At 35.9% G+C, this 17,273-nt stretch overlaps 1 protein-coding gene across 2 annotated transcripts; it reads right to left on the bottom strand.

Moving 5' to 3' along the window:
• Positions 1-925: 925 nt before the first annotated feature.
• TMED5 (transmembrane p24 trafficking protein 5) lies at positions 926-16,052 on the bottom strand. Of its 2 annotated transcripts, XM_029949046.1 has the most exons (5): positions 15,469-16,052; positions 9,405-9,502; positions 3,811-3,994; positions 1,799-1,848; positions 1,083-1,240 (listed from the first exon to the last, which is right to left on the bottom strand). In XM_029949046.1, exons 1-5 carry the CDS (start codon positions 15,655-15,657, stop codon positions 1,174-1,176), a joined length of 588 nt encoding a protein of 195 aa, XP_029804906.1. In that variant the 5' UTR covers positions 15,658-16,052; the 3' UTR covers positions 1,083-1,173. The 2 variants fall into 2 exon arrangements, with proteins under 2 accessions (XP_029804904.1, XP_029804906.1); XM_029949044.1 differs by lacking the exon at positions 1,799-1,848 and having other exon boundaries at positions 926-1,235; positions 15,469-16,040.
• Positions 16,053-17,273: the final 1,221 nt, after the last annotated feature.

Raw genomic sequence — 17,273 nt, 5'->3', positions numbered from 1 at the left:
TCATTGATTTCAAGAACTCAGAAAAGGAGATCTTTACTTCTATTAGGCCCAGATTTTTGAAGCAATATTTTCCTTCACAACTATTGGTAATAATGTATTATCTAAGTCAGTAATCATGTTAAAATTAACATAACGCTGCTGATAGGTAGTATAAAATTATTTTTCCTCACATTTAATTTTAAAATTCTAATTCTTAGTTAAGGACTAGACAAAATTTGTCCCCATGGAGAGTGAACTATTTTATTTCAAAGAGAAAATTTTTCTAAATATGAATAATGACTGAGCATTTTAAGAATTATGAACATAATGGTCACATTGGGGAATGTAAGCTAAGTCTATAAAACTAATACTTTCTGTTAATATTTTAGATTGAAATATATTTGGTTATAAAAGTCTCACATCTGTTTTTCACAGCTATGTTATTTCACAGCTATATTTACATTATAGGAGAGATACATATGTAAAGAGAAAAGTTGAATTGTCTTCTAAAGATTATTCCAATCATGGCTAGGTAATTTTCAGATGATTTATAACTTAATAAGCTGGAAACTTACACAATTACTTTATAATTGCCACATTTACAAAGAAACTTCAATATATTGAAAACTTGTCTTAATTTGTATTTGCCACATTTACAAAGAAACTTCTAGGTAAGAGAATCTTTTAAAAACATTGTTTAGTGTTGCATTTGGGCCCAAAGCTCATTTATTTAAATCACCTATGACATCTGCAAAATTTTTTCAAACTTAGAAAATGGTGTTTTTAATATGGCTTCTTTCAATTATACCTGTCCTTTGTAAAATATTTGTTATATACTTAAAGTACTACTGAAGCAATAAAACTACTTGCAATGATGAAAGTCAATACTTTCCTTTCACATTTAAAAATTATACTTGCTTCACGCTTGTGGTAATACCTGAAAACATTTTTTGAAAAGACTATTTAATGGTCTTGGCTTTAACTGTAATGTATATTACATATTTCCATCTTTTTTTTTATGTTAAGTAGTCTGAAGTTTAAGTTCTACTTTTCCTCTTATCTTCGAATAGACTCTTCAGCATATAAACTTGAATGGCTGACACTACCACCATTACCACTAAGTTGACCACAGACCAGAAATTGACTCTATCAAAGTTGCTTTCTTGGATATTTCGATCACGAGCTTCAAATGCTCTAAGCAGAGTCTGAATATGACCACTTTTGCTTAGTCTGGCCTTGATACTGTTGATGGATTCCTAGAGATAAATAAAATAATTTTACTATAAAAGAATCTCAGTAAATTTAAGCCAACTTAAACATGTGATTCACAGTACCCTGACATTCATATTAGTTTTCTATCCAAACAATTTAAAATAAGGGACCAGGGCTACTTGGATTACCTAAAGATCTCTAAGTTATGTAATAGCCCTCCTGATTTACTTAATTTACTGTTTACAAACATTTAACAGAGGAGCAAAGCAAAGCAAATACTGTGAGAATATATTTGAGTGGCATAGTGCCAGGGATTTTACATACATTATTTCTTTCTTAGCTCTCACAACCATAAGAAAATAAGTTTTTAAAAAACCTGATAACAGCTTTTAGGTATTTATATAATGCACTGTGGGTTTATATTTTCTTCTTTGAATGTTAGTTTAGTGTCTAGCAAAACACCCAATATTTTTATCTCAGAAAATAGTGAAATTAGAAAATATTTCAATTATTGATATGTAAATTATACATCCAAAAGTATAATCAATCTATTTTTAATTTAAAAAAAATGTTCCAAGATCACTTTTGTAAAAGCTTATTATTAAGATGCACTCTAAGTTGTACATCCTCTAAAAAACCTATTTTTATATTAGGGTCCTGGTGAGAAGTGATTTGAAAACTGCAAAAAAGGGCTATATGAATATAAGATAAAATTGAGATTTGAAATGATGTCATAGTTGACCCTTTAACATGGGGGTGAGAGGTGCCAATGCCCTGCACAGTCAAAAATCCACGTTAAAACTTTTGATTACCTAAAAACTTAACTACCAATAGCCAGCTGCTGACCAGAAGCCTTACTGATAACATAAACAATTAGCACACTTTTTGTGTTATATGTATTATATACCAATTCTTATAATAAAGTAAGCTAGAGAGAAGAAAATGTTCCTAAGAAAATCATAAGAGAAAATACATATACAGTATGTATTACTGAAAAAAATCTGGATGTAAGTAGATTGCACAGTTCAACTGCATTCAAGGGTCAAAAATAAAATACTAGAAAGATTTTTCTGGATAGTCGTTTTGCTTCAAGTCCTTATTTCAGCAAAAACTATACTCAAAATTTCAGACTGTTCTGCTAAACCTACAAAACTACAAAGTAATATTTATCATTTGGGCATATTTGTAAAGCAATGGTGACCTAGTAATGCAAATATTTTTTAGAAAACTAAGGAATTCAGATCCTAAATAAAAAGTACATGCATAGTTCTTTTCAGTGTTATAGACAAACACAAAACTACTTATTAAAGTTTGTTGTTATGAAACTAAATTTTGGGGAAGTAAAGCTGAAAGACATTTTATTTTTTATTAAAAAAGACAAACCATATTTAAATCTAAACTTATTGGTCATTTTCTTTAACCAGATTGAATAAATTCAACCTCTTTAGAATGCAGTGAAGTACTAATAGTCCTTGTTGGCAAAATAAATTTAAAATGGAAGAATAATTGAGATTGAAAAATATATCCATGGGAAATCACGGTGAGATAAAAAACTGTTATGGTAAAAATTCATACCAATCAAACTTACTCCTTTCAGTTTGTATTCTTAGTAACACTAGTGGAAGAGTTAAGAAAACTAACTTTTTTTGTGCCACTGTTCAAAGCACTTGTACACATGCTAGATCATAGTTCATCTTCACAACTCTAGAGGTACCATCTCCATTTTGCAGGTGAGGAAACCAAAGCTCCGAGAGCTCAGTCACTGAGCAGTCACACATACACGATACTTTAACTTTCCAACTTCTTATGCTAACTGATTTACATACAACAGAATGCTAGAATTTGATAGCTGCTTTCCTAATAAACCTCAAGTGACCAAAATACCATATTAAGAAAAAAAGTTTAGGTTATAAGAGTATTAGAGGTTACAGTGTTTCAATTTGCAGTACCATGTTATTTTTCCTGCAGGAATTTCTATAATATAGCTATATATGTTACTTATAAATATCACTCAGTAAATTCTATGATTTGATTACATCTATCTGCGGCTGAAGGGTCCTGACCTATTCCCCTATCACTAGTACTATTATTAGCAAATAGTACATGCACTTTTCCCTGTGCGTTAATGATAAAGTATAAAGTAATTCAAACAAAGAAGCCATATTCTAAGAGGTTTTACTCCTGAATGTAGTCCTAGTTTCTGGTAACTGCTAGGTCTGGTCTGAGTAATATAAACACTGTTCCCAAATTAACCAAGTAATATCAAGTTTCATGTTATAAAAACTATGCTGTGAGGAAAATGTCTCTACATCTTAAGTGTTTATAAATTACTTACTTTTATTCTATGTGCAAGTACACTATATATAGATCATTACATTCTTCTGCTTGTGAATATTCTAAGAGAGTTTCATAATTAAGAGCTTATGTTCAAATTCCCTCCTCTCTGGTTATGTGAAAGAAACATTACTTAAGCTCCCTAAGCCACAGTTTCCTTATTGGAGAGATGGGAGATGATCCTCATAAGTAAAGATTACATGAGATAATGCAGAGAAAATGCTGATTTCTGTGCCTATCACACAGGCCTGTGGAAATTTTTATTTATTAAAAGATCATACTGACCAGGATATCTTCCAGTTTCATATCCAACATGTCTGTGCCAGTAATGTATTTCTTCCAGTCTTCTTGTTCTTGCACCTGTTCTCCCATATTATCCAGGATTAATTCAAAGAAAATCACCTTCTCAGAAATGGTGCTGAATGTATTATCAAAACAGAACATGTAGTCACCATCTTCAGTCTCTACCCTGTATTAAAAAAAGTTTATGTCTTCAGTTATACTTCTATTTAGGATCAAAGGAAAAATTACTAGAGATAAGAAATAACATGGTTTACATTAGTAATTGGACACTTTGCTGACAAAGATTCCCTTAGTATTGAAAGATAATTATAATTTCTTGGGAAATAGGTAATTTGTTAATATCTATGTTATAATACTTGCAACTTAGATGTGCTTGGCATTTACTCAGGAAATTATGGTAAAAGATCTTGACCTAATTTTTGAAAAAGGGTAAGATTAAAAACATAGATACATGATACCTCAGAATGATCTTTAATATTTACACACTATTAAAAGTAATTTATCATGAATCAATTCATATGCAAATACGACCACAAACCTCCCCTTCAATTGATATAACTCTCTAAAGTGAGTTTTATTTTCAAAAGTAGTAACGGATTGTTCCAAATGTTTTCTTCCAGGCCTCCTATGAATTAAGAATATTTTTATAAGTTTACAAAGGTTAGGATGAGGTCAGTAGCCAACAACCAGAGCTTTACTGTCAGTGGCATTAGCCTTTACTGTGTAAATGCCACTCACATCTAAGTTATAATCTCGGACTCATTAGTTTCATGGCTTCCTTTTTTTGTTGTTTTTTTGAAACTTTAACAAGAAAAATACTGCATAGGCTAATGACATTTATTAGTGCTGGTCACTAAAACCACCACTGAAACTGAGTTTTAGTTTTTGCTGGCACTGCTCAAGGAAGGTTGGTCTAAGTGATTATGAAATTTTCTTATCTCCAATACAATGGATTGCTTATGTTGAGGTAGGGTATATCATTTTCTATAGCCTTGTCACTACAACATGTGATTCTCCTCTTTTAAGTCCATCCCCATCTCTGTTCCACCTCTGTTTCCAACTTTAGTGTAAGAGATAAGTACTCAGCATTTTGATTGAATTTTAACATATATACAATACATAAAAAATAGTAAATACTTATCTATCCCTTCATAATTTACATGCTTTCACATATTCGCTCTCTCTTCATATTTACCATCATAATTGGAAGTTAGGCATAATTGACCTTTTCAAGGTAAGTAAAATAAGGTTCACATAAATTAAAATACTTGCCTATGATCATATAAGCCTGTCATAGGCATAGAGGAAGCTTGGTTTTCTGACTCTCGAGTTAATTATCTTTTCTGTAACATTGCTCAGAGCCTGTCTGCATTCTTTGCAATCTTCTCAGTCATGACAAACGTTTTTCTTTGAAGATGTATTTAACTTTTGGAAGAAGCTTGAAGAATACACTGGCTAATACAGTGTGAAACAATTTTAAAAGAAAAAAATATCACTATTTGTAAAGTAAAATTCAATGTTAGTCACTTTTTATTTTTATTTTTTTTTAACTTTTTTATGTTTTTATTTTTGAGAGACAGAGAGACAGTGCGAGCAGGGGAGGGTCAGAGAGAGAAGGAGACACAGAATCTGAAGCAGCCTCCAGGCTCTGAGCTAGCTGTCAGCACAGAGCCTGACACGGGGCTTGAACCCATGAACCCTGAGATCATGACCTGAGCCAAAGTGAGACGCTTAACCGACTGAGCCACCCAGGCACACCTAATCACTTTTTAATTTAACTCTTAATTTTGTTCAGTCTTAAGTTTATTTACCTCAACTTTAGTTTAGCCATTCTTAACCCGAGGGGAAGCTTTTTGTACCTACTCTTTTTACATGTACAGATACAGACACATTAAAAAAACTGGTTTTAAAATTTCATGGGATGATTAGGCATAAAAGTCTAGAATGGTTGCATGGGGACAAGGGTAATAATGAAAAAAGTTTAAGAAGCACTGCACTGACACGTATGAGCTTCTGCAAGTGTATGAAAAAAAAAGATGTTTACTACTTTATAGTCATTCCTATACTAATCTCTTTATAAATCTGTGTTGACCTCTTTTAGTAGAAGGGAACTTTATTACTACAAATGATACAAAATATTACCAAATAAAAAATGCAGTTAATTTTCCTTCCAATTACAATAAAGAACAGATGTAGTCTAGTGTAAGTTAAGGTGATATTTAGTTGTTTAGAAAAATAGACACACACACACACATACACACACACACACACACACACACACACACTTCTCATTCCCAAAAGTGCCAGCCAATAGCTATTACTTAAGCTGTTTATAGCTCTGGAGACATATTTCCTAATCTTGTCTTCTGGAAGGACAGTATTTGTTTTAAGGATTTAACAGAAAAACTATTTCAGTGTCATAAGAGATATTTTAGTTGCCTATAAAAAATTAATAGAGCTAGAGGCATCTGGGTGGCTCAGTCAGTTGAGCATCTGACTCCTGATTTCAGCTCAGGTCATGATCTCACGGGCTCTGTGCTGGCAGTGCGGAGCCTGCTTGGGATCCTCTGTCTCTCTGCCCCGCCCCGGCTCTCTTTTTCTCAAAATAAATAAGTATTTAAAAATTTAGGAGGCAAGATATATCAAACTTCTTGCTTTCTAGGCACCTGGATGGCTTAGTTGCTTAAGACTCTTGATCTTGGCTCAGGTCACGATTTCATGGTTGGTGAGTTCCAGCCCCATGTTGGGCCCTGTGCTGATGGTGAAGAGACTGCTTGGAATTTTGTCTCCTCTCAGTCTCTTTCCTACTTGTGCTCTCTTTCTCTCTCTCTCAAAAAAAAAAAAAGAACTTTAATAAAAGAAAAAAAAGCAGTGTTCCAAAGGAAAAAAAAACTTGCTTTCTATTATACAGTACTTAGAATATTTCTGGCGCATAGCACTATGAAAGTACTAGCTATTACAGTTATTGTCCTTGTTAAGAAGCGTACATGGCACATAATGACAGTACATACTAAATGTATGAATGAATGAAGGGGAAAAATAACTATAATATTCTTTTCAATAATAATATGCCTTATTTTATTATTTTTTATTTTTAATATTTTAAGTTATTAAGGTTTAATTTTTCATCTTTAAAATTTTTAATTTTTAATTTTTTTATTAAACTGCTTTATTTTTTAAAATTATTAAATGTTTATTTTTGAAAGAGAGAGAGAGAGAGAGACATTGAGTGTAAGCAGGGGAGGGGCAGAGAAAGAGGCAGACAGAGAATATGAAGCAGGCTCCAGGCTCTTATCTATCAACACAGAGCCTCATGTGGGGCTTGAAACCACAAACTGTGAGATCATGACCTGAGCCAAAGTCAGACACTCAACTGACTGAGCCTCCCAGATGCCTCTAAAATGCTTTTTAAAATGGCATTTTACCTATGCAGAGCTTAGAAAAAATATTTGTATAAACTATTAATAAATAAAATACAGAAATAGTAATTTAAAAATCAGTTTTGATTAATATACTTGGAACTATGCTTGTTCTTTGATAGTTATGAAAGAAACTAAAAGTGTAGCTCATCTTTAAATTTCAGAATATAAAAATATGTAGATTTTCTGCCATTTTTTTCCTCTAATTTCCTCCTTTCTTTTAGAGACAAATTAAAATGAACTGTTAGGAAGAAAAGGTATCTTGCTTTCTTGCATAGAATTACCTGTCATTAAACTATTGGGAGAAAAGACTGAGTTTATAAGAGTTCACATTTAGTGAGCTCTTTTGATATGCCTTTATATGTATTATTTTTTTTATTCACCATAGTCCTCCGAGGTACATGATGGTTTTTTTTTATCATTTTACCAACTTACATTTATCATTATCATCATTTTATCAAAAAAATAACTGAGGCATAGAGCACTAAATTAAAGTCAATGAAAGTTACACAGCTAGTGAACAGCAAAACCAGTATTTAAAACCAGGCTGTACAACTCACTCTTAATCACTATACAAAATTTCAAACCTACCTTCTAAAAATTAGATTTAAACAAAGTTTTATCTTTAGTTATACTAACTTGTTAATATTATTTTTTAAGTTTTAACTTATTTTGAGAGAGAGAGAGAGATGCATTGTGTGCGTATATGGCACTTGAGCAGGGCAGGGGGAGAGACGGAGAGAGAGAATCCCAAGCAGGCTCTGTACAGCCATTGCAGAGCTGGACTCAGGGCTTGATTCCATGAGAACTGTAAGATCATGACCTAAGCCGAAATCAGGTGTAAGATGCTCAATATACTGAGTCACCCAGGTGCCCTATCCTGCCTCCTCTTAATAAATGTATATCCCTGCTGGCTTAATTAACTTCTCTGAGCCTCTTTGTCTATAAAATGAGAATTAAGGAATCAATCTCTGATAGTGGGTTAGAATGATTAATTTAGAAGCCTATAAAATGCAAAGCCTAGTTTATGGCAAATATTAGACTGTATTTGCTTTTCTTCTAACTGTAAACTCACAATTTAGTTTTAAAGCAATAACATGAATAAACAAAGTGCTACAATAGAATAATAGAATGGAACAGGGAAACACAAGAGATAGAGATACGAACAAAGAAACGTGAGATGTAAGAGAGCATATATAGCCTTTTGTTAAGCTCTAAACTTATAACAAGTTATTTTCTTCCATTCTCGCTTCCTATCGTCAGAATTTTTACTATCACATCTTCAAATTATCTGAACATAATGAGGCCTTAGTAAGAAAAAAAGTTTTTTTACATGCATACATATACAACAGATACATACAAAGACATACTGTACTTTTTTTTTTTTTTGAGGGGGGAAGGGAGGGAGAGAGGGCAGGAGAGACTGAGTGCAAGCAGGGGAGCAAGAATCTTAAGCAAAACATTTTCCTCTAGCCACTCTGAAAACAAACTGAGGGTTGAAGGGGGAGGGGGAGAGGGAAGAGAGGTGGTGGTAATGGAGGAGGGCACTTGTGGGGAAGAGCACTGGGTGTTATATGGAAACCAATTTGACAATAAACTATTAATAAGTAAATAAATAAAATGTGAATTGGGGAAAAAAAAATCTTAAGCAAGATTCTTAAGCAGGCTTCATGCTGTCAGCACAGAGCCTGATGAGGGGACTGATCTCCTGACTATGCGATAAGAGTTGGATGCTTAATCATCTGACCTACCTAGGCATCCCTGTACTTGTTTTTTAAAGCAAGGAAACACTGCACTAATATGATCTAGCCAACAGCTAAAAAAACTATAGGATATATACCTGAACAGTAACTTAAAATGGAAAGGTTGTACTAACCAGAAAAACAGGTTTAAAATGCCACAATGGACTGAATTCAATACCTAGGGCATACTCATCCTAACTAACCAAAGCAAAGAAAAAATTTAGTTAAGATTAATACAAAATGCCTAAAAAGAAGTTAAAGGAAGACATTTTAGCTTATGATAGACCACTCTCAAAGACTGTTTAAAATGCTCATATGGAATCATTTAATACAAATGTTTATTATGAAATGTGCTAAATTTCCCTGCCTTACTGGTATTATTCAGCCCAAGGAATTCAACTAAGAGATCACTTACGTGTGAACGCCATCTGATTTTCTTTGTTCAAAAACTAAGGTTCTTCCTTCTGGAGAGGCAAGATGGAAATCAATATCTAATCCTGCTCCATCTAAAACCTGTAGAAAAGCACAAAGAAAAGAACACATTACAAATACTGAGAATAAAAAGATATATAAAATAGATTATGTGATGAAACCTAGAGAGGTAGGACAATCAAGAAGATGCATGTAAGGGCTAGAAAGAGCAGAAAGATCATCTATTCAATTCCATTCATTTTTGGAACATTCTTACCAATTCCTGTTGCCATCAACTATTTTTAGGCCTTCTAAATATTACTGAAATAATCTTTCTATAATGGTGCCTTGCTCGACAAGCCCTATAGAGTGGAAAGAAACACGAAGGGAGTTCAAATGATAAACCTTACACAGGCAATTTAGGGCACGTCATGTAACTTTTGTTTGTTTCCTCTTCAATAAAATAAAAATTAGCTATTTCTTAGCACTCAAAACTCACTTAGAACTCAAAACTTCCATGACCTGACCCCAAATGACTTCAGTATATTCACCTATTATTCCCCAATATGAATTGAATATTCCAACCAGGTTGTTTGTTTACTGGCCAAAGAACACAATCTGTTCCTTTACAATCCCAAAATGTCTTGATGATGATGATAAGTAACAATTAGAGTGTATGCCACACATTGTTTTAAGTGCTTTATGTGGGTTAATTTTCTCACAACAACTCTAAGAAGTAGGTCTTATTATTCTCAGGCAGATAAACAGAAGAACCAATCAACTGAATAAACCGGAAAAAAAACCACCAAAAAAGTGAGACATACAGAAATAATTTCCCCAAGGTGATACAGCAAATGAATGACATGGTCAAAATTTGAACTCATCAATGTGCCTCAAATAGCTAATCATCTTATTTCATTCCATTTTATTTATTTATTTTGGTGGCTTTAATGGAATGATATAAAAAATTACCTATTACTGTGCTCTTCTTACTGATCAACAGTAGTACTTTGAAATGGCTAACTAAATATACAGAATTCTTTTTCTTCTTTAAGTCCCAATGAAATAAAGAATCTATATAATGATACAAATAACAACACTGGAAGTCTAGGAAGACTGTTAACAGACTTGAAGATATTCTGGAAGATACTTCACTGAGCAAAGGTTATATCTAGCTACCAACAGCTATCAATCTCAAAATTGTTACTGAAACAGACTAGAGAAATAAAATTGTTGAAATCAGTGCCCCATGGGGGCCTGGCTGGCTCAGTCAGTTAAGCGTCTGACTCAATTTTGGCTTAGGTCATGATCTCACAGTTTGTGGTTTTGAGCCCCTCATCAGGCTCTGTGCTAACAGCATGGGATTATTTCTCCCTCTCTCTCTGCCCCTCCCTGTCTTGCACTCTCAATCTCTCTCTCTCTCTCTCTCAAAATAAATAAACTGAAAAAAAAATCAATGCCCCATTTTTCATGTTATTGGTTTTTCTGGAAGGATTAAATTCTGAAAAGATAGTTAATATAAACAGTCTTTTAAAATATTTCCTCAGATCAATATATATCCTCAGAGAAATTCAGGAATGTGTAACCCATAAAAAAATGAGGTTTCTAGCATGAAAAACTAAGTTCTTAAAAAGATTAAAAAAGTTGCCAAAATATTTAACAAATGTTAATGATAGCAGAGTGAATATGGATAGAGACTAAAAATCAGCAAACCAGAAGGAACCAAGGAATTTTCAGAATAAGGTGAAAAAGTACAGATGAAAAGTATGAGGAAAATTTTAAGACCATTCATAAAGAACAGAGCTAAAGATTTCAAATGTCTAACAAGCATTTCAAAGAAGAGAACCAAGAGAAATGAAGGGAGGAAATCATCAAATAGAACAAAAATTCTTGCTTCAAAAGATAAAAATCTTTATAGACTGAAAGGGACTAGTTGATGTGAAGCAGGATAAATGAAAAAAGGAGTAAAAGTCCTACTGACTTTCCTACAGGATTTAAAAAGCACAACGTAGGAACTTCTACTGATAAGTAGTAGAGAACTGCAAAATAACAAGAACTGGAGGGTGGGGCCCTGGCTGGCTCAGTCAGTTAAGCGTCCAACTCTTGATTTCAGCTCAGCCCCTCATCAACGTGGAGCCTGCCTGGGATTCTTTCTCTCCCTCCCTCAGACCCTCTCATGCTCACTCTTTCGTGCTAATTCTCTTTCAAAAATAAACTTTAAAATTAAGAATGGAATCAGAATTCTTACATATAATACTAGATGCAAAAAAAACCATAATGGAGCCATGTCTTCAATGATCCCAAGTAAAAAAAAAAAATTATATTTGCTAAAGTGAAAGCAAAAAGTTAAGTTCATTTTTAGATGTCCAAGGACTTAAGGTATTTTAAAAGAATTACTCAAAGAATTATCCTCTAAAAAATTTTAAAAAGATATTCATTAAATCAGAAAATAACAGATCTAACAAAACTAAACAAAGATTTCAATGAAACAAAGTTTAAAAGATATTATTGGTAGTGGCTGTCAGTCTTAATGAAGCTGTTTAAAATGATATTTTAAAAAGTTTTTTTAACATTAATTTATTATTGAGAAACAGAGAGACAGAGCATAAGCATTGGAGGGGCAGAAAGAAGGGGAGACACAGGATCTGAAGCAGGCTCCAGCACAGAGCCTGACGCGGGCTTAAACTCACAAACCGGGAGACCTTGACCTTAACCAACTGAGCCACCCAGGTGCCCCTAAAATGATATTTAAGAGTACAGAAGATAAATTACATAAAATACAATTTTAAGGTATAAAATATTTATTTAAAAAATATCATAATCTGGAACTAAGCTTCCTGATGATTTCACTGTAAGATGATTAGTGCCACTTTCCTAGTCTGTGCTCCTGTTGTTAACAGCCGTTCAGTTCCTGTAAGGCTTTCTTCTGTCTTCTTCCTCAATGCCTTGGCACATGTATTCTTTTTACCAAACATCTTGTTCCATTCACTCCTTTTATGCCTAATAAAACTGTTTTCCCTATAGATCTGCTACTTCTAGAATGTCTTCTCTTGAGGAGCCAGGGTGGCTCAGTCGGTTAAGCGTCCAACTTCAGCTCAGGTCATGATCTCACAGTTAGTGGGTTGGAGCCCAGCATTGGGCTCTGTGCTGACAGTTGGTATTCGGTGTCTCATCCTCTCTCTGTCCCTCCTCCAGTCATGCTCTGTCTGTCTCTCTCTCTCAAAAAAAAAAAAAAAAAAGGAAAAAAATGTAATGTCTTCTCTCAATTTCCAGATGAAATTAAGTCCTCCTATTAAATACTTTCATAGCTGTATATACTTATTACCTTCATCAGAGTTACAATTTACATCTATTTGTGTAACAATTTGATTCCTGTTTCCATACTAGATTGTATGAGAACATGCACTACTTTTTTTACTCATCATTGTATCCATAGCATAGTGCTCACTCAAATGAAGCACTCAGCAATGATTTATAAACTTAAATGAATGATCTATTTTATTCACAAGATATATGTAATGACATTTAAAATTTTTAAGATCTGGGGTGTCCTGGGTGGCTCAGTTAAGCTTCTGACTTTGGCTCGGGTCATGATCTCACAATTTGTGGATTCGAGCCCCTTGTTGGGTTCTGCACTGACAAACTTTAAAAATTCATGAAAAAGTTTTTAAAAACAATATAATTTACATCTGGTCAATTATTTTAAAAATATCCTCTTAAACCTGAAAAGTAAGAAATGGTTAAAATTTTTCACTAAGTCACAGTAACCCAAAGGCCATGTCTGGAATGTCTGTTCCCTGATATTTTAAAAATGAAAACAAAGAGCAGTAGTTTGTTGTTATTGTAAAATTAATCATGGAGTTGGAAAATGCAAACAAAAGGTTGAAGATTGTTCCTTACCCTAGAAAGCCCTCCAACATTGTCTAGGACTACAGACATCAAATGAGTTTCCCCCTCCTTCCACAACCCAAAAACATGATGTTGTTTAGGGGAATGCAGTGGGGGAACAGTCCCTTTAAGAGTGACTAACGATGTAGAGCGTAAAGCTAAATGAAGCCAGCTATTTAACCCAAGAAGTGTAAATGTAGAAAAACTACCATTTATTGCCTTTTTACTATGTGTCAGGAATGGCCTATGAACAATTATTAACTCGTTTTTTCAAATCAACTCTATGAAGTAATTAATATTATCTCTATTTTACAAATGAGAGGTTAAGTAACTTCAAAATCACATAGGTACTAAGTGATAGAGTTAGGATTTCAACGGAGGCATTTGACCTCTAGAAGTCTTATAATCATAACAGGTCAGTAGTTAATATACATTTCCTCCCTAATAACCTGGATAAATACTAAGGAATTTTTGAATAATACAAATTGTTTTCTTACCTGGATTATTTCACTAACCTCCTGTTGGTTTCCATGCCTCTAATTTTGCCCTCCTTAAATCCACCTTTCACACTGTACCCAGTGATCTATCTGAAAAACATTTTTAACTGTTACTACGCTGCTTATATCTTCAATGGCCCTTGTACAGAACAAGGGCAAAGCCACTAGTACGGCACACAAAGTTGATTCACGATCCTCATCCAGCCTCCTGACCCATCCGATCTCTTTTACTTCTATTTGCACCTAGACTTTACAGTCTTAGAGTCTTAAGACTCAGCACTTGTGTCCACATACTGCCCACCAGTGAAACATACTATGCATTTTTAGAACTAAAATTCGTTTTGTTCCTTTTCCTGAAATGCCCCTCCTTTCTTGCATTCTTGTCTCACCTAAGCATCTTTTTAGATTCAAATTTATTTTCTCCAGGAATTCTTTTCTGAAACCCCAGTGCTGTCAGCACTTAATAATACTTTATTGAAATTACCTGTTTATTGGCCAGTATTCCCTAAATAATAAGATCCTTGAAAACAGGAACTTTTTTTTGTCCGTATCATCGTGGGTCGTCTCGTCTACACTTCTTCCAAGTCCCCCCACCCCTGACCCTCCATCCTCGCCAATTACTGGCACACGGTAAATGAACTTTTGAACTACACTGGAAATCAAGAAATGTTGCGTTCTAGCTTCAGTTTTGCTCACTATGTAGCCTTAGATACTGCGCTGTTGCTTACCTTAAGTATCTATAAATAATTTAATCGTAAAGTTCCTTCCGATGTAAATTCTAGGTAACTTTTTATTTTGCTCTATACGCGACAGTAACTTGTTGAAAAGATTCCTTACATCAACTTTAAAAAATTAACATCTGATTATAAATTAAGTAATTTGTGAAAAATTAAAAGACGAATCACACCAACGCATCTTTTTTTGCAGTGCTACTTAGAAACATCAAAGTTAGCTGTGTTGAACTAACAGGATTTCTTCTAAGAAATTATCCTCTACCACGATGATTACATCAATTAAGGCAAATCTCTTCATATTATGCAGACACGAAAAAGAAAACAACGGGAGAAATGTTTACAATACTGAATGAAAGGTTATAAAGTTTTAATATACAATTAGATATTACCCGACTTAAAACTAAATATCTGAGAAGGACATGTACCATCAATAGCTCCTTTCAAAATATTCCAAAATCGGATTTAGTGATAATCACATGTTCAAATTCAAAAATCCTTAGCTGGAGCAATGACAGTGAAGATTTATAATACCGGAATTGGGTGAGCGTGGTGGGGGTAACAAAACAAGTGTCACCATCTCCTCCAATGATGAAGAAGAACGTGTTACCAGTCCTGTATTGCGAAATTCCCAGTATTGGAGCATGTGCTGGTTAGCAAGGCGATGGGAGAATTATGAAACAAAGCGGGACACCACCGAGATCACCAGTACTGGCCTCGGTCCGACCAGAGGAAAGGGGAGAAGGCGCGTAGTGAATTCCAGGTTCCGCCTAACTTCTCTGTCCCCTGCCCCGGAGAACCAAGCCTCGTGCGCCTGCGCCGAGCTGGCCGGCCACCCAGGCGGCCCTCCCCAGTTCACCACCCCGGCAGTCCACAAGAAGTTTCTAAGAGGCTTGAGAGGCGAAGTCGGTGTAACTAGGATAAAGGAGGCTGGCTCACCCACCGCACTTACTTGGTACTCAATCTCCAGCGAGGCCTTCAGGGGCATGGGCTGGTAGAAACACTCCTTCTGGCCGGCCGGAAGGGTAAACGTGAAGTCGCTGTCTAAGGAGGGCGTGAAGGTGGCAACCACCGGCAGCAGCACTGGGTACAGAATGGCCAGGAGGAGCACCGGGAAGGGCAGCCAGATCTTGACGCCCATCCCTGCCGGGACGATCTTGGGCTGGAAGAGACGCGGGAGGTGTGCGTTATTGGCACTAAGCTCCGTTTTTCCTCTTTGGATTCCTCGTGGTTGGCAGGGAAGCCTGGAGCCTGAAGAAAAACCAGGTGGTGGCCGTAACCGCAGCACGGGAGCCCTCGGAGCGGGAAACGCCAGCCTCCTAAGGATAGGGACGGAGGGGCGGGGCCAGCAGTCCTTTTCCGCACTGGCCTAGGTCTCGGCCCCCTGAGGCCTGCCTTGAGCGCGCCCCGCCTCACACCCGGGCGGCAGGTTCCCATGGCTTCCCCCACACCAATGGGCGTTGTAGAGGCAATTGTGGGAAATGTAGTTCCAGGCGAGCGGGCTTAGATGGAGCTGGAAGACCACGATCCCCGACAGGCCCTACGCCATGGCGTCACCTCCTGCTGCGCCTGCGTGGGCGTGGGTCTGCGGTCCGGGAGGCGTGTCCCCAACGGCTCCCGCGGCCGTTCGAAGTCGGTGCAGCTGTGGTTCGTTTGTTCGCCGCGTGGAGTGTCTGATGCTTCCACGACCCGAGTTCCGGAGAGGGCCGTAGGCTTCCGAACGCGGTTGAGAGCGCGGTGCGCAGTGTTGTCAGGTGGGTCTGTCTCCCAACTGCGACGTGGGTGGTGAGTGACTGCTCCTTGGAGGGTAGAAACAGGCCTACCTGGAGTTCTGTTCCTTTCCCTACCAGCGTCCTCGGACGCGCGTCGCCTTCACCCTTGGTTGCGCAGCCTGCTCTGCAGGGTTGTGTCTTAACTTGAGAAATCGGGGAGGAAGAGGTCATCTTTTTCTCTGCTGCTTCCAGTTAGGATTAATTCTGTCAAATTGAGAGTACTTGATGACAGGACAATACAACACAAATCTATGACCTTCTTGCAAAATGGGGAATCTTTTAAGACTACAGCCCATCCTGTTACAAGGTTTATAAAGAACACTTGTTCTTCGGTGTTGATAGGTATGCGTGCATAAAGCTACAAACGCGTTATTAAGGCCAAAAATACTTTTCTACGTATGTGAAGATAGACTTGTATAACTATTGTGAGTTGGAGGAAAGAAAAAATAATTGACAGTAAATGCTCTAGAAGGAAAAGCAAATTAGAAGCAAAAATATTCGTTGGTACCTAAGTGTTATGGAATTGTTACATTAAAATACACAGATGTTGGACCCAAAACCTGATTTAGTTGAAACGTAATATCGAATGACATTTTAGAATTTACCCAAGTTGCCTGTACCCCTTTTCCCTTCACCATCCTGTAGGAGGCTAGAGATGTTGAAAACATAGAGCAAAATGGGGACCTGATCCATTGACTTGTGTATGGGAGAGTGTTCTCACTTAAGCAGAAACAAATTTGTGCAAACGAAAGGGGAAAAAAAGTAACATTTTCTTTGGGGTTACATAGAGTCTCATTTAATTTCTTGCCACAGTTTCTTCCAGTAAGGTGAGAATTTTCTTTTTAATCTTCCTACATACATCTGAGAAATTTTGATTGGGAAATAAATTTACCAAACGATTTTGGCTGGATGAGGGGATTGAAGGGCAATTCAGGAGTCATCATTTATTCACTGAACATTTTGACCTTCTGCAAGTGCCTTACAG

Source organism: Suricata suricatta, chromosome 8, assembly GCF_006229205.1.
Source record: "Suricata suricatta isolate VVHF042 chromosome 8, meerkat_22Aug2017_6uvM2_HiC, whole genome shotgun sequence".
NCBI lineage: Eukaryota > Metazoa > Chordata > Mammalia > Carnivora > Herpestidae > Suricata > Suricata suricatta.
This window is presented reverse-complemented; position numbering and strand designations above follow the sequence as displayed.

Bases quoted from the DNA above. Each gene is read 5' to 3' on its own strand.
- TMED5 (XM_029949044.1), bottom strand. From the start codon at position 15,657: ATGGGCGTCAAGATCTGGCTGCCCTTCCCGGTGCTCCTCCTGGCCATT. The intron at 3,995-9,404 runs GTAAGTGATCTC...TTTTTAATACAG, and splicing joins AAATCAGATGGCGTTCACAC to GGTAGAGACTGAAGATGGTG. The intron at 1,236-3,810 runs GTCAGTATGATC...ATTTATCTCTAG, and splicing joins TGAAACTGGAAGATATCCTG to GAATCCATCAACAGTATCAA.